The sequence below is a fragment of the Ixodes scapularis genome, unplaced genomic scaffold, assembly GCF_016920785.2.
Source record: "Ixodes scapularis isolate PalLabHiFi unplaced genomic scaffold, ASM1692078v2 PGA_scaffold7__128_contigs__length_106722199, whole genome shotgun sequence".
In the NCBI taxonomy this organism is placed as follows: Eukaryota; Metazoa; Arthropoda; class Arachnida; order Ixodida; family Ixodidae; genus Ixodes; species Ixodes scapularis.
In genome coordinates this window covers 9,627,463-9,645,799 of record NW_024609882.1, presented here as the reverse complement: position 1 = coordinate 9,645,799, position 18,337 = coordinate 9,627,463, and the positions used below count along the sequence as shown (strand labels likewise).

Here is an 18,337-nt window from a genome sequence, read left to right as displayed (position 1 = left end):
CATACCCTCCACTTCTTACAAACTTCCCCCTAAATTTAGCTGAAGCATTGACGCCACCTGACCTCAACACCAGTTCAATATCCCGCTGAATTTAGCGTCGGAACTGAATCGGTATTGAGGCTATGTGAGTCCTGACGTCAGTTTTACCGCTAAATTTAGCGTGGAAACTGAATGCTAAGTGTGACATTATTGGATGTCACAGACCTACACACCAATTCAGTTTCTTCGATAAATTTTGTGGGGAATTGGGTTTGTGTATAGATCTGCGACGTCGCATAATGCTGAGCCGACGCCGTTACACGCGGAAAAAGGCGCCTAAGAGCTACGCTCTAAAAATGACAGCTACAACGCAGCATCGACGCGCCTAAGAGGAATTTAGGCCATCGGGGGATCTCTCGACCTGCAATCGAAATTTTATTTACGCAACAGCGGTTGCTTTTCAAAGCGTTCCCACGCAAACAAACAAAAAAAAAAGTATGTTTTTTGTTTTTCTTAAGCTGTATACAGATTGTATGTGAGAAAGCGCGAGAGTTTTATTTCTCCCTGGTCTGTTATGCTATCACTTAGTGACTGTCACGCACAAGCACCGCAAGAGCGCTCTACAATATACGCAGGTCCCTGGACATGACAAACTATGTAAAATAAACAAGGCACAGAATTCTCCCCATATACGTGTACATGCCGATGCACATTAACTACACCCACACCACATAGATCTTAGTGCTCTCTCCTGCGTTGTGTGTGTCTCAAAAGCAGATATATTGACCCCATACACGCGAGGCGAGCGGGAGCGATCATTTCTTGGTTCCTCGCAGTGTCCAGCAAACAAAGTGCGACGACAGACAAGACACTACACACAGCTGCACACAGTTACACTGCCATGCCTAACTTTAGCGGACGGTATTCATGTGGCAGTTTGACGTTACACGACACCGCAGAATTCCGCGACAGTGCGATGTCACGTGGCAACGTGGTGTCACGTGACACTACATTCCGGCTAAATTGAGAGGGAACATTGCGACGCGCTGTGGCGCCGCCGTGTTACTACACTGTTATTGTCCGCTAGGTTTATGGGGCAACAGCCTACGCTCCTTAAAATAGACCAAGGATCCGCTATAAATCCTCGCCTATAACCGCTGTCGCCTTACAAACAAGACCAAAAAAACGTTATCAGATACTCGCGCACTTGACTCGAAACAAAGAAACACGCGGAGACGATTCGGCATGCCCGCGCACGAATGAAGATGAACACTCTTCCGAAAGCCACAATATAGAGAAACAAGGACAAGTGTCTGGAGAAGTCTCTGCCAAATCCCTGCAGATAATGTTGGTTGTTTCGGCGGGCATTTAAGACGACAGCAAACAAACTAAACAAACCAATTCAACTGGCGCAGGCTTCGCCGTCTGGCAGATGCGCGCGGAATCGCCGCTCTCACCGTAAGCCACCTTCCAGCGGTGCACGGGCAGGGGATTCCCGTCCGCCTCGCAGTCGAACACGGTGCGCTGTCCGCGGGTCGACGATTGATCGCTGGGCTGCTTCATCCATCTCGGAGACGCTTCGCAGTCGGAATCCAAGGGGGAGCCACGCCGACGAGGGCAAGAGTGGGGAGAAAGGAACGGGGAAAGGCGTGAACACGTTGAACTAACGCGCAAGGTCTGCTGTTCGTTCTGCTAGGGCTACAGTACCATTCACCTTTCGTCCTTCTTCTAAGTACCGACAACCATTGCCGCTAGAGCGTGGGAAACACGTATCACGAGGGAGTGCTTCGCCTCCATTCGCTTCCAAAGGGCGCTCATTTCAGGGATGCACTGCCATTTGATTGCAAGGGCTGGACGATTCATGGGCCTTGTGCATCGGCGCAACATTCGACACTACTTGCGGGACAAACACAAACCCATCAATAGGGTTTGGTAGCCGAACAATAAAGACGAAAATGGGTTGTAATCGCTGCTGCCGCCTAGCTGCGCCAAACGCGTCAGCATTCCCCGCAGCTAGTGTGAAAAGAGCTATTAATTTTATGTGCTTCAATGCTGACTTAACACGGAAAATACAAGAGCGAACGTGCGACACCTGTAGCCTCTTTGACTGGTGTAATTTAACTCCGTTCAGCTGCAGGCTGAGACTGCGGTGGGAGCTACATGGTTGTATGTAACAAAGCATAGAGAAGGCAGCCTCTCGGCACTTTTGGGCGGGGGGAACATTCCCGAAACCCCTCTTCTTCCTGGTGCAGGCAGATCAAGTACCTTAGTGTGTGCGTGAAGGACGTACGGGTGATGCAGGAAAAACGACGATACAATATCGTTGTTGCGCATACACGTTGCGTATGCAGGAGCGACAAAACCGTGCGCTTACGGACCGGTCACACGGCAAGACAACTGCGCGTCAAGAACGGCGTGGTAGGCCGAAGAACAGAACCGCAGCCGGTGTGTGTCCCCAGTTCTCCAAAACCAATTACAGAAGCTTCCAGGCCGTCCAAAGCGCGCACCCGCATGCCGGCCGCGTGACGTAGCACTTAGTAACCGAGGTGCAATTGGGGGACAGTTCGGCTAGGGCGTACTTCCGCCGGCGGCGCACCGAGAGCCCGAGTGCACGAGTGAACCAAGGTGGGTTAATATTTTCTAATTAGCCATCCCCAGACTGTCGTCGCAAAGTGCCGTGAACGGGGGAAGGGGGTGGGAGCGGGGGGGGGGGGGGGGGGGGGGTTTGACACGCGCGCCAGTGATAGACGCGCCGTCCCCCACTGAGTGTCGCCGGTGATCTTCTGTTGCTAGGAGCGTGGTGCCATCCCGTGGCGACGTTGCGAACTTTGAATACGTGTGCTGCAACCAGTCCAAGGTAAGCGCATGTACCAAAGCACTCATGCTGAAGAATTTAAAAAAAATAACAAAAATAAAAAAGAATCGGTGGCGGGTGTGTTAACGCACCGCAGCTCAGAGCACGTGGAGCGAAAGTTCGCACTGACGAACCCAGGGATTGATTATAATGCAATTAAATGCAAAGGTGCAAGCGAGCTGGACAAGAATGACGAAAATAATCCCTGGAGAAGGGGAACAAGAGGGACAAGGGACAAACATAAATCTCCAAACACAGCTAGGTGACTGGTGCGCGACCGAAAAAATCCGCCTGGTCCGGGTATCGAACCCGGGACCTCACCATTGCAGGTGGAGCGCTCTACCAATTGAGCTAACCAGGAGTTAGACGTCAGTAGAGCAAACGGGTTTTATCAGCCGCCACCAGTCTAACACCAACAAGGGTGAAGCTTGCAATTTAAGGTAATGATTATAATGCAATTTGTGTTTGTCCTTTGTCCCTCTTGTTCCCCTTCTCCAGGGATTATTTTCGTCAACCCAGGGACCCTGGGTTCAATCCCTACCCCTGCCCATTTCGATCTGGATGAGCATCGTACCGGCGTGCGGTCGTGTTGAAGTCAACGGGAACATGGGAAAGTGGCAGCATTGCCTTCCCTGCTTGCGAGCCAAACACAAAGATTTACTAACACAGAAACGATCAAACCTTGTAAGGTGGTTTGCTGATTTGTGTTAGTTACCATGACAATATCCATTTTGGTTCATTCAAATTTTTAAGGCCTCGAAACGGTCCTTTTTACCACTCTTGCGAAGATTGCTTTAGAGCATCATCGAATTGAAAGCGTTTCTCGCCAATATAAGCATCTTTGGCATTGTGCACGCAACCCACTAATCAATCATGCTTATCTCAATAGATATCTTACAGTGTAATTGTTCTCCGTATTTAAAGACGAAACAATTATTTTTCAATGCCGCCAAGCACCAACGTCGCATGTGGGGACGGTGAGAATATGTGAGCCTGTTTCGCCTGAGTACGCATGATTACAGAATATCGGTATTCAAGAAAATGTCTTCATAAAGCAACCTGTCACCGGGAATTTAGATAGGCTCACCAAAAATGGAGAGGTCAAGGAGAAGCTGCTCATTCCATGGACCAAAATGGCAACCATACGTGAAGCTTGGTGCTACTTTGCCAGAATTAAGTGAAATTAGGTCGTGCATCACTACTGCGTAGTGCACGTCGAAGACCCCAGTCCAGCGGTTGCATTGCACTGGCAAAATTTCTCATTTACAACTGAGACACCAGAGGCCCATTCAAGCTGACCAACTTCCGGCTGTTTAAACATACACATTTTGTTTATAAATCCATCAAGACGGCATATGTCCTGTTCCTCACACTGATTCTATAAAAATAGGGCTCCCATTTCTTTTTCCGTAGAAAAATTAAGATTTTAATCGGAACATAGTATGGTTTTCATGAGTCACTTTGGAAGTGGTCACTTTATGGTCAGAAAAAAAATGGCCTCGAAATAAATACAACCAAAACAAAAGCGATTGTTTTTAGACCTGTAAATAAACATATTGATGCTAGTTATGCTCTTAAGATTGGAAGCAAGGAAATTGAAATAGTAAGTCATCATAAAACGCTAGGCATAATTTTTTCAGAGTTTATGCAATGGGATCATCATATAGAATTTCTAACTCACAAACTGGCAAAGGTAGCTGGCATCATCGGTCACCGTCGGTCTCTTTTGCCTACAAAAGTTAAGATTCAAATTTATCATGCTCTGTTCGGCTCAAAAATCAACTACTGCCATTTAGTTTTGGGCACAACGACCAAAAGTAACGTCAACAAACTAATAACTCTTCAGAAAAAAATTATTCGTTTCATTGCTAATGTTCCGTACGACACACATGCTGAACCATTATATTTGAGCTACAATATCATGAAAGTTTCTTGTATTTATGACTATCGTTTGCTATTTTCTTACGCCTTTTCAACTTTGGAGTTTATTTCTTTTTTGTCACAGCTAGCAAACCTGAGTGAGCGTGAATCAGTCTTCGATGTTCGTCGTAGAGAATTCTGGAAGGTTCCCCATTTCCGTACAAATTATGCACTGCAGTCGCTTGCTCATAATCTACCTACATTGCTTAACAACATTGCAATGAACCGCATCGATATTCATTGTATAACTAAGAAAACATTGCGTACTTTTTTGTGTTGTTAAATGAAGGAAAAAAAATGTTCTCTAATGTCGGTGATTTTAAAATTTTTATTGGAACATTTTAAATTGTTTGATTTGAATATTGTAAGAAATATTTAGGATTGTTTAAATATGATTGTGTTCCCTGTACATGCAAGGGCACCGGACCCAGTCAAGCTAGCTTCTGTTAGCTTTTTGTCCGGTGTCCTCGGCATAATGTTGCTGAAATAAAGTTCAAAGTTCAAAGTTCAAAGTATACGGCCTCTCGGCGTTTACGAATACAGTCCGGTGGCTAAAAACTAGATTAGGCCGTTCGGATGTCAACGCGATAACACTTCTCTAGACAGCCCCCTCGGGAAAATTCAGCTCTGTAACGGGAACTGCATGCGCATGTGCGGGAGTGTGATAAGCGCATACTATAATGAAAAGAAAGAACGAAATTCCGAACGTCCCCCAAGAAGAACAGAACACGGGAACCCGAAATCTACAGCATGTTGGTCAACTACTGTGCGAGGAGGACAGCTGCAAAGCGATAGTTTGTATGTGCCGTTAGCCTCTCCTCATCGAGCATATGGCCGCGGATGGCAAGGCGTTCGCTGGACATGGCGCAGTCGTTGCAGAGCCTCGCTAGAGGAAGGAGCGAACTGAAGAAGAGACAGTTGATCTTAAGTGGCGACCTGCTGAGTATAAACGACTTTATTAAATGAAAATGGATGGGCATTTGATGCTCAGAGTTCCTCGCTAGAGGTTTTGTGGCAGTTTAATCCGCAAAATATAGCGATTTTAAAAGAGAATCAGTGCTGTTGCATTTTTACTTGGTTTGCAGCGAAGCACCGCGAAAACACTGGGGCCATTTTCCGAAGTATGGCATTAGCTGCTTTTCTGACTGGGTATTTACGAGTATTTACGGATATTTACGAGTATTTATAATATTGGTAGCTCCTCGAGGACAAAGTGAATCATAGCTTGCCTTTTCGACACCGCAATATTTAATATACAATTTTAAATACTACGTCAAGCGGAAATAGAATTCACATCAATAATGCTGAGTCTTCGTGTATCAAAATTTTTAAAAATAAGCCTACATGTGTAAAAAAAAAATTAGCGTGAAATTGCTACATAAAGCGTCCATCTAAAAATGAAAGGCGTCCGGATGACGAAGCAGCCGAGAAAGGGGGGCAGCTAGTGTAATGTAATAAAAATTGCCTGACAATAAAATCTTTATTGAAAAATCTTTACTGTGAAAATTATTTGTCAAAAAAATCGTCCACTACATTGAAAAATATGCACGGCATAATTTGACCCAAAACACATCGTCTGGTATTCGTGGTCAGTGTAGGCGTCTTCGCTCTTATAAATGTCTTTCTCTGTCGGCGGTTGCGCCATTCAGAATTATTTTGTTAGCAGATGAACGCCGTAGGTTGGGCAAGAAGGTTCTTCATTTTTACTCTTTACTTAAGTAAGTTCATACATGTTTAAAAGTGCTATTCTTAAAATGTAACATCCTCGGCAACCTATGTAGACAATCCCAGAACGAAGTAATAAGAGTCCGATGTATACAGCACCTGCAAAGGGCCCACAATTCATCTTACTCACGCAATATATTTGCAAATATTAAGGCGGTTACGTCATTCTGGCGCTTCTTATGGGCGACACTCAACGCCATGAAAGAACTCTTCTTTGATCGCCTATGTCCTGCCCCGAAATGCAGTCCTCGCGCCCGTCAACGAATATCAGAAACACTTCCCGAAGACGGCCGAGACCCATTTGGGAGCGAGAGGCGGCGATGTGCCAGCTCTGCGACGGCAACCGAGATGCTCCCGAGAGCACACATTACCGAGTGACCGTTATGTACCTTGTCGGGGCGCGACAGCTCTTCGGGAGATGGCCGTTATGGCCTCGGGACACCGTTAACACTGCGCAGGAATCCAGAAAGAATTGGAAAAAGGGAAGGGGGTGATGAGGTGGGGGTGAGGAAGGGATGGGGGAAGGGGATGGGGGGGGGGGGGGGAAGGGTGATGGAAAGAAAGACAGAGTACAGGTTGTGTGCTTTCGGGGCTCAGAGAGAACTCTCTCCGGTTCTTGGTCATAAATCCGGAGTATCCGAGGTGTTTGCGAACTGATTTGGGTGACAGGCATCTTGCTCCGCTTGGCCCAGTAATCGCATGAAGACGTGATTCCTATCTTTCTCGAAAACATTTTATGGGACTAGGCGTCCGTGTTCCGGATCTCCATGGACGGACAAAGATGTAATCAAAGTATGACGCCTCGTAACGGCGCGGCTCACTTAGTGGTCATTTCGAGCTTTGAGCAAGTTGTTTTTTGTGTATGTAATAAACGCTCAATATCAATCCTTTTTTTTGTGTAGTAAATACAATCCTATTGCAAGGAACCGTACAGGAGTCTAAATATTACGCGATTTTTCCGCAAGCTTTGTTTTTATTTTAGTTATTGGTGTTCAGACCTTTATGATAAGTGAATTGAGCTGCCCCAGATTCGAACGACTCATAGCCGTTTACCCCGTCCATCACTTGTCATAATCAAGATAGCACGAGCAAGAATACCTTTTTGCAAGATTGAAAACCCTTACTTATCCCATTTACGGAAAAAACAAACGTACAGATATATATGCAGTTTTTGCTACCTTGAAAAAGATGAGAAAGAGTGGAAGCACAAATACATGCAATGTATTTTTGTACATTTATCGTGCTTGCGGTCTGACACGTCTCTAGATGTGGTCCAATATCGGTGAAAAAAAGCTATTCATTTTATGCGCTTAAATACCGGCTTAACATGGAAAATACAAGAGTCAGCGTGCGAAGCCTGTAACCTCTTTGACTGGTGTAACTTAACTACGTTCACCCCTAGGTTGAGACTGCGGTGAAGGCTACGTTCCCGCCGGACCAATCAGCCACCTCCCTTTTATCACCTGAATCGGCTCTCTGCGAACCAGTATGAGCGTGAGCGTTATTAGGTGGCGATTACGTGACGAACAAGAGACAAATGCGATTGGTCCGACGAGGACGGTGCTTCCACCGCAGTTTGAGCTGAAAGAGGAACGGAGTATGACGTCCTGTAGCGCCGATGCATCGAAACTGATCCGGAAGTGGCAACAAAACTCATGACAAAAACCGGCATGATTAAAATGTCACCATTTTGTAGATTAGTTCAAATTCATTCTTTCACCGTAGACTCGATATAACTTTGACGGTGTGACAAGCACAATTCCTCGTAAATCGCTGGCGGATTTCGACTCGGAAATACGGCAAAACTTGCAATCTTGTTACACGCAGTTGCAGGGCCACATGATAGATGACATCAGTGTGTCCTCTCATTGCAAGCGGTTGAAAGAAACCGCAACACAACTCGAGCGCAGCCAGACGCGCGTGTGAACCAGACATTAGGCAGTCACGAGCCGCTAAAACGCAATTAGAACCACTTGTACACACATTTATGCCCCATCTTTAATGGCTATAACTCGGGCGCAAAGAGTCATACGGACTTGGGCGCCAGCTATAGTTGAGCTAGTTGGCACATTTTGGCGATGTGTCAGCTTGAACTTACGGAAAGGGTTGAAGAAAAAAAGGAACAGAAAAAAACAGCCGAATATATGGGGACCGCGCCTGAAAACGACGATTACGCATACGAAAAAAAAAAAAAAAGAAACTGCAGTAAATCAAAGTTGTTAGTCGGCTGTTTTGTCCTGTTTCGTACCTTGGATCGTTTCTGTATGTGCAAGGTGACCCTCCGCCACTATACGTTTACGGACAATCCCGCAAGGCCGCTAGTCAATCACACATCGCACCGCGCGGCGGGAGGAATTGTGGGGTTGTTTCGATGTACGGTTGAGCCGGCTCGTACGCTCTGTACATTCCAGAAGTGGCTTAGTTCCTTCTCTCTTAACCCCTGCGAGTTCAAAACACAAAGTCAAACCGAGTGAACGCTTCGCAAAGCCAATGCGTAACCTACTTCGTTATCGTCCCTTTTTTTTTTTTTGTTCTTTTTTTTCATTTTGGAATTAAAAATGTTAAAGAAACATGAGGCGCTCTTTCTGTTATGGGCAGTCTCCTTCACGCGCCGTACAACGGACGTCCTTAGTGCGTCGAGAAGACGACAGGAAGCGCTGCAAACTTCCGGAAGGGTCAATTCCAACGTCGTTCTCTTCCGGTGCTTACCGCTCACGTCCATCCTGGAGGTGTAGTTGGTGGTGGCGATGCCCGAGGTCGCTTTGCAGCTGTAGTTGCCCGAGTGTCTCCGGGTCACGTTGTCCATGGTGAGCGAGGAGGCGAAGTCCCCCAGGCGCGTGATCTTGGCCTCCGGGTGGACCTCGCTCAGCGGCGCCGAGTCCTTGAGCCAGTCGATCTCGACGGGGGGCTCGCCGGAAAGCACGCTGCACACCACCGTGGTGCGCATGCCTTCCTGTAGGTTCTTCATGAACAGGAACGGATTGATAACCGGCTTGGCTGCAATGGGAAAACCGAGAGTCGTATGGGTGGAGTGTTGGCTAGAACGACCACCGAGTGTCAACAGAAAAAAATTTGAGTGCATACATTTTGAAATTGACATTGAGTCTTTGGAAATGTCATGACAGGAGGCCTAATACTAATTGATTTGGTTTGGACAAGAAACTTAATAATACTTTAATAGCAACATAACATATTTTACTTAGTTCCAGTTACAAAAAAATATAACTAGCGAAGTCCCAAACATAACATATACTGCACATTTATTTTAGATGCTGACACATATGCTAGACATTTATTGCAAGAAAATTGTAAAAACAGAAACGAGATCTCCTGTCTTATGCCTGTTTTCACGTTAACGTGTACAGCGCATGAGCAAGCGCAAAAAAAAAGAACAGAAACTTAAACATTTCCCGCATAATTGAGCATCCAAGTAAATTTAAACGTAAAGGTTTCAATATCAACTTTGAAACGTTGACCGTTTTAAGCTTGCTAATCTGTATATCGGTAAGACAATTTCTGCCTTTGACATCAATGACTTCAACTGTACATCAGCGTTAGTGTGATGTTCTTCTGAAAGACATTACAATATATCCGAAGTCCCGAGTACGTATTAAATGTATTTTACGTCCAGAAAAAAAAAAAAATTACACTGAGATGCTTTGCAATCCAAGTTAGTTAGTGACGGAGTGAGCGTGTGTATGTGTGTGTGTGTGTGAGTGCGTGTGACGGTGCGTGCGTGCGTGCGTGCGTGTGCTTATACCTGCGTACGTGTGTGCGTGTGTGTGTGTGTTTGACAGGGCACTTTCAAGGCGCGTTAAACTTGCGTTGTCAGTATAAAAAAATATGAAAAAAAAATACACAAAAAAAAGTTAAGAAGTCCGTCGTGGCCACCGCCAGCGACCCCGAAGGCGCTCCCGATGTGAAGTCACTTGCGGAGATTGGCACAAGCGCGGAGGAAGCCCGGCGAGCTGCTTCCCGATGAAGACGACCTACGTGCCGAAACCAACGGCCGCTACGTGAGGCACCTCGGCCCATCAGGCGAGCTCGAGGACGGACATCCATCGCCGCGCAAGGCCATCAGGGGACACCGCCCGCGACGAGGAAGAACTCTGATCTCCGACGGGAAATTCCGGTAAATGGATCCAGCGTCCGCAGGCTCCCAAATGGCCGTGTCGTCCCGATCTTGGCGATAGCGACAGCCGCCCTGCTTGGGGTATAACCCTCCGAGTTTGATGCACTCAGAGTCGCCTCGGTGGAAATGGAAAGGCCGAATAAAAAATTGACGAAGAACAAATATAGACTATGGCGAGATGGAGTTTGCGGTGTGCTTGAAGAGAGAGTGCGGATTCAGGTTGACCGCACCGATTTCACGAGTCATCAAGCGCGGAAGATGGTCTGGAAAATCTCTGTTTTCAAAAAGAAAAATCGTGAACGTAGCCTCTGACGCGGTTACGTTTTGAAAATATTTTTTATTCTTTTTTTTAATGTTATTGCCATTGGACCAACGAGGGAATGACCGTCGTCAGCCCAATCTTGTGTATGTGTTTCCCAACAAATTTGGGTATGTAAGAATAAAATAAGTGAGACGCGTTCCAAGCGCTCCAGTGAGTCCTATATGGCTGAGATATTAATATAAGCTTTCTTTTTATGCGCGCTTGGGCTGCAAATTTTAAAGCCCTAGATTTTCTTTTTATCCAACGTTCCCTTACAAAGACACGCCATACGCCGTTTTACTTACGTGTATAATATATTTATATATATATACCAAATACAAAAGCTGAGCTCTTACAGAAGGAATAGGTTGCTGTGCGAATTTATGTGTTAATTTGTTTTGTAAAAAAGCTTTTTTTTTAAAGTCAGAGGTATATCACTTTTGTCGTCACAAGATGTCTATCAGGATCGTAGACGATTGACGGAAGGATAATCATACCCATGAAATAGATAGCGAACTAAAATTTGTTCATAAAACTTTTATCTTCTATAATTTTTTTGACTGTTCATCTTTGAATAGCAGTCTTAAAGTCAGTTATTCTCGGGGGCCAAATAAAATCAAACAATTTGCAAATACGGAAAATGTTTTTGTGAAATTCATAGCTCAGTTATCGTGGACACAGAAAACGTGCCGAAAGTCCTGTTCACTCTCCCGCTTACGGGAGTGACGTAGTTTGTTCAGTCGCGTTGTCAGTGCCTCAGCCGCACGTCTTTGGCGAATGCGATGACGACCGGCTGACGATATAAAGATGAGGTTTCAGAATTGGTACATGACTTTTTTTTTATGCATGAATGTGAAAAAGGCTTGTCATCCCTTTGTTTACATCGCTTTAGACTCAGGCAACAAAAACGCTGAAAAAATGATTGATGAGTATTGCAAAGCCCGTTGCCTTCTTTGAAAATCTTTAAAATACTTTATCCTTTCCTAGTAATTGCACTCCACAGTGCAATAGCACCAACATGATTCATAAAACCGTTTATCCAAAGGTGAATTAAGAGATTTCATTTATTTAGCATACTGATCGTGACGGTCATGTTGCCATCTATTGTATGGTGAGCCTAATACATATGCAGTAAAAGTATAAAAGTATAATTCATCTAGCGCTTGCACCCAAAAGAAAATTTTGCAACAAAAAAAAGCTCCTGTGTATACCGGCTGTTCAAACAAACCTCGAGTAGGTTTTATTGTATAGGTAGGTAGTTGATTCATCACTCTCTCTTAAATTCTGTTTTAGGTTTATAGCTTTTAGGTTGATAAAAGTTTCCTTTCGACTTGAATAATTACTTTTTTAGTAGTAAAAATAAACAAATTTCAATTAGACTCTCGATGGGCATCATTAAAAACCACCAACTTAGTTAATTTTCAAGATATTTATAGTGCTCGCTTTATTTTTTATTTTTCGTTTTAATCTCAAAAAGGCATCCAAGTTTGACGCACCCGCTGGGAATTTTCCGTTTCTTATCTTCCGAAGTTCCGCTCCGCGAGCTTCACGCATGCAGCACGCCCGATAACGCTTCCGAACCTCGATGCTTCCAAAACGCTCTTTTTTTTTCCTTTTTTTTTGTTTATTGATTTATTTGTTTTGAATGACAAGTAGTGCCATATATATTTTTTTAATTAGATCTGCATACTTATCTATTTTTACTATCCAAGAGGTTAATTACGAAATACTGATTCGGGGCCTAATTATGCGAAACGCTACGCGCCCCAATAAACTGGCCCCTCGGTCATTACTAACGCGGTGCCAATCGTTTTTCTCAGCGATGCGCAGCTTTTGTAGGCAAAGTTTTCACGATGTTCGGTGATACACCCTGCATGATCACTACACGACGATTGGTTCCGTTCGCTTAAACAGAGTAGTGTCGGACTCTAAACTGCACAACAATTGATGTTCATTCACAAAATAATATTCTGACACACGAGGAGTCTAGGCATTAAAAAAACCTCTCAGCTCTGAGATAAGAAGTGTACCAACCGATGATATTGAATGTGCGCTGACTGTGTCGCCCTACTCAAGACTACATTTTTTTCTGAACGGTACAGGCTGCTCAAAAATGCATGCACTATTATGTAGGCTATACTAGCTAAACAGAAATTTTAACATCGTCAAGAAATGAAAGCTAAAAAAAAAACGAAAGACCAAACAAAAAACAGTCATGTCCTGTTTTATTTTTTAACCCTAAAACGTGCAAGAATAAAAGACGATTATGGACTGGGAGAAAAAACAAAAAAAAAAGATCGTCGTTGTTTCGGTTGAAGCAAATGTAAACCAAACAAGGGAATCCCTTGAGAAAAAAAAATAAGGACGCGTGCACTGAAAAATAAAACACGGCAGTACCATCTCCGCTGGGATGCTAAATTCCGACCCTCATCACCAAGGGGCAAACACAGACGCCAGGGGGCGCGTCGTTCGCTTACTCGATGCTTGTGTGGTTTTTCGTCAACCCTTACTCGTTGCATATATGTATATATTCCGGAGCCTAAAATCGATCAAATCTTCTCAGGGATCCTTACTACCTACTTAACCCTCCTTTTTGTATTCATTACGTCTAGCCAGTTAGATATAAATTTAAAAAAAAAGTAGAAGACACGTGTATGACAAAAAGTGGAAGCTTGCCATAACCCTTATAGCAAAAATACACGCCACCTCGTGCTTGTGTCAGCGGGCGTGCGTTAGGAACTTTATGCTTCCCGAATTTCCGCTCCCTGCCTCGAGCGATATTGATTTCTTTTTTTTCCCTGGGAAATTAAAGTTCAATTTAGCTTCCTCGAGGGAAATTCCCAGAGTACCAACGGAAAGGAGAAGACTATGTTGGCAGATATAAGTAAATAAAACGAAACTTCGAGGGGAAGCGTTCGCAAGGCCATCTTGCCCATAGCGTACATGTTTTCTTCCTGCTCGTCATGGTTCATTTTATCGACCGGGTACATTTTATGCTATCTCCTTTTACTACATACATGTCTCTGTTTTGAGATATATTTAAATCACTTGTGTATAACTCCTTCCCTAGCAAAATTAAGTCCGCGTTATGATGTTTGCAAACATAACAGAATAAGAAAAATGAGTTTTTATAATGTAGAGTGTGGTGCTGACGATATTTATTGTGCTAATTTCCTAGTGTTCATGTACTCATCTTTGACGCGTTTTGGTTACTTTTTTTCACGCACATCAAGGCTTACTACATGCCATAAGTGAAGTATCAACCAAGATAGTGCGTTTGATCTACCTACATGCTCCTGCAGAAACTCCCACTGTGAGCTTCTCACCGCCTCTTCCTTTCACCTTGTTTCATTTTTTACCATATTCACCAAATGATTGTTACATGCCGTATGATCCTGCAGAAAGGAGGTTATTCCGTTGAAACATTACGTCTATTATTTCTGGCTTTTTGCCCAGTAAAGTACGTTCGAAGCTGAACCTTTAAGGCAGAGCATGTTGCGATGATCACGGAAACACACGTCCTTACAAGAAATGCAATGTCCGAAATGAATGTCTGCCTGCATATCATTTGAACCCGGAATATCTACATTACAATAGCGAGCTCTTGCTTGAAGTGCTGCGAAGGTATGCTGTCAGTTGGCTCTTCTTGTGGCGCCTTCTTTTTTTTTTTATCTCCTTCACTTCTTTAATAATAAGAACCACCATTTTCCATCCAGCATGAAGAGGACCGCCTGTAGTTCGCTCTCTACTTTATTGGCTCGGATACTAGCACGTACTTTCCCTTTGTGTTCAATTGGATTGTAATCATAAACCTCTAAGCGTGTAAAAAAAAAAAAGAAACAAAGGAGGAAAACGAACGAATTGGTCCGTAGACAAAATAAAGAAAAGCAAAATGCGTTTGTTGTTATAGAATAATAAAACCAAATAACTTCCAGGTGCTGGCAGAAAGATCGTGCATGCTACAGTCATAAAAAATTGGTAATATCGTGTAAGAGTTGTGTTAAGTCATTACATAATTACTCGCCTAACTTGCAATCACCACGTTTTTCTTTTTTTTTATACTGCAAGTATCCCAAATAGCTGTTTTACTCTACAACATAAATATTTAGAGTCATAAATCTTCAATCAGTGACGTTACTGAAACACTCAGTTGGAAAACTCCTCGTCAAAACCTGGGCCGCTGGCGTCCACCGCGACCGAGCTAAATACGACAACAGCGCCACTCTTTATCATTTGTCTGTACTGTGGTCACCTTGACCTTTTAGAAAGCATGTTTTTGGCGTAAAAACAAACGGAAAAGACTCTTTTTGTATGAAATTTATTCGAGTTTAGTACAAAATGAAGGGCGCGTGATGTTTCTAAAATCTTTAGTTTGCAAGATTTTGCGGCATAATTAATATTGTTTTCATACAACCATGCCTCAGCGGTGCTTTCCGGTACCGCGTCCCGACCTAGGTGCATTTTAACTTCGGTAGTAAGACGCGGCGCGTCCGCTGTGGAGGCGGGGGTGGCACCTCTGTAACCTCTTCCGCTGTATCTGTTTCGGCACCAAAATGGCCGATTTAAGCCAAAATAGACGTCACGTGCAGTTCTTTGAGTGGCCGCTGCAGAAGAGGTGGCGGCGTTTTGTTCCTCATTAGCTCGGTGCTCGAGGACAGATCGGGGACACTTTTTCAGAGCAGTCATTATGGCAGTTTCCCAACTGAGTGTTTTAGTAACGTTAGTCAGTGCTCAGCAAAAAAATATAATAATAAAAACGTTAAATAAGACCGGTGGTGGGATGCAAGACGTGCGACTAAAATATCGACATCAGAAAAACAGATGGGGCACCTTTCCATCATTCACCACTGAGTCCTTCTAACTTGCCAGGTGCAAATTTGTACTTATATTTTATTGAATCGCACTTTTGGCTTGCCATCGATACACACGCAAATTCAGGCGCAAATTCAGGATGCATTGCACGTCGTACATTTACCGCGTCATAGTGCACCAGGTGTAGAAATGCCTTCTGAGTAATTCGGGTCCATGCAATATGAGCCCTCTGTGATGCATACGAGCTCACGTTGAAACGCGAACATGTTCTTTGTTAACCTAGTCGATAAAACGCTGCACGCAAGGTGCGTAATTGTAGCGATCATAAAAATAACAAAAACAAAAGCGCAACAACTGACAAAAAACAAACCCGCGGTTTTTCCACACACGGTGAAACCCGACTGCGTCGGGTCGATATTCACGAGCCACTAAAAGCTGTCCCAAAGAGAGACATAATGTGCCAAACTCACACTCACAGCCATGCGACGGGTCGATATCAATGAAAGCTTAATGAACGTGTACCTCAACCAAAGGGTCGCTTTCCAAAACAACAATGAGCCTGCACGTTTTTGCCAACCCAAAAGCGTGTGCGAACCATCGATTTTCTTCATGTGTATTTGTCTAATGCAGCCTGGCTTGTTTACGTAGGCTTTAAGCCATATCCTTTCTCCGCGTAATTCGAGTGCTATTTTGTCCCAGCCTCTATTACAACTTGCATGAGGAAAGCTTTATTTTTGTTTTTGTGCAAGAAGACATTTCCTTTACTATTATTTGAAAAGAAAAATAAACTCGCTTCACTGAAAGTGCACGTATGAAAATCTTATATCTGGGCCATATCTGGCCATATCAAACATTATATGATTATATACGGCGTATATACAGCCTTATCTGGCGTATATACATACTTATCTGGCGTATATACTGCCTGATATGGCGTATATACAGACTTATCTGGTGTATATACATACTTACCTGGCATATATACAGCCTGATATGGCGTATGTACAGACTTATCTGGCGTATATACAGACTTATCTGGCAGCCGGTTTTCAATATATCAAAATGTTAAAAAAAGTAAACAAAAATTCTTCCTTAGCAAACTCTGAATGACTCATTGTTCGCGAGCTAAATATTAGCACAAATAATCCCAAACTTCAGCTTTGACAAGCTTAAGTTTGAGATATTTGTGCTAGTTTTCACGAAAATTTCAATGTAGCTTAATTATTTCAAAGTGTTAACATGACACTTGAATAGGCAATTTGCTAAATCCCCCAAGCGCTTCAGCCCGCACTCGAGGAATCATGGGGGCGGTGTTTCTTCAGCTGCCTAATGATCGAAGATTTCGAAAAATTCTATGGTTACACAAATTTGAGTGTAATTCGGAGTCACCCTGAACACGTGCCGTACAGAACCCAAGTACCTGCCATACAACTTTTAAAATGTCCCGCCAATGTCAGTACTGTGCATTCCGTCCAACCTTCAACCTGGATGAGCTGCAGATATATCTCTTACATTATTATCATTCTCGTACAGCTTCAAAGACGCTGATATTAAGTTAGAAACGCTAAAAATGTCATAAACAGATCCGCTGAATCCGAGCTAAATCCCGGGATGGTTGTTGTAATTTCTCGGCTTTTAAGCCATACCTGCTAAAACAACAATCACGAGAATGATAATATGGTAAGAGATTTTGGCGGCTAAGCCTGGTTGAAGGTTGGACAGAATGTACAGTATCATAATAGCTGCCATTGACGAAAAAATTTAAAAGTGATATGACAGGTACTTGAGCCCTATGGGACGCTAGTTCAGGGTGACTACGAATTACACTCGAAACTGTGTGACCTTGAATTGGTCAAGACTAGCGATCGCTAAGGACTGTTTCCAACTCCTGGAGTGCGGGCCAGGGCACTTGGGAGAATTGTAGACAATAAAAAGCTATAAAGTGCTGATTTCAAGCTTGTGTCCTTTTAAAATACCTGGCTAGATCTGGAATTTCCTTACTTAGCCCGATCTGGGATTTCCATACCTAGCCAGGGGTATCGGGCTATATCTGGCAGATATACCATATCAGGTTATATGTGGCCAATTTTTTATATGGCCATATCTGAAATCTTCAGATCTGGCCGGATATAAATTTTTTGTAAGGGATGCATATACTAATGTTGCTCTTCCTTAAATACTTCGTAAAAAGAAGTACAAATAAATAAATATGAAATTAGCATTTATTGTGATCAAATGTAAAGGCTTCTTATTTATATTGCATTCTGAAACGTCTACTCCTTTTAACTTTTTTTTTCATTTGAGCTGCTGGAGAGGCGCAATGCAGAATATATTCGCATTAACACCACATTAGAATAAAAAATACCCCTTATATATTTCCTCAAATTACTTTGAATTAAAGTGATGAATATATAAACATGACGTTGGTAATAAAAACACATTTTGATTCAAAGTGACTACGCTAAAGCGCTTCTTAAAAAAAAGAGCATGCTCGCCGACATTTATTGCTGAATCTGCACGGGTGTAAACCTCTTTTTGTACACAAAACACATTGACTGACTTTGTTCAATTGCATTTTCAAAAAAAAAAAGAATAAATAGCAACTGCTCAGCCA

General features: G+C 43.5%; 1 protein-coding gene and 1 non-coding gene across 2 annotated transcripts in view; both read right to left on the bottom strand.

The window, feature by feature from the left end:
- LOC8040197 (Down syndrome cell adhesion molecule-like protein Dscam2) overlaps window positions 1-18,337 on the bottom strand; it is an 86,247-nt gene that overhangs the window by 2,672 nt on the left and 65,238 nt on the right. The window contains exon 7 of the mRNA XM_042286470.1: window positions 9,188-9,475. Within this exon, the coding sequence (XP_042142404.1) occupies window positions 9,188-9,475 (288 nt within the window). The remainder of the gene's footprint in view (window positions 1-9,187; window positions 9,476-18,337) is intronic.
- On the bottom strand, window positions 3,122-3,194 carry Trnaa-ugc. Its single transcript has one exon. It is a non-coding gene; the product is annotated as a tRNA-Ala (tRNA).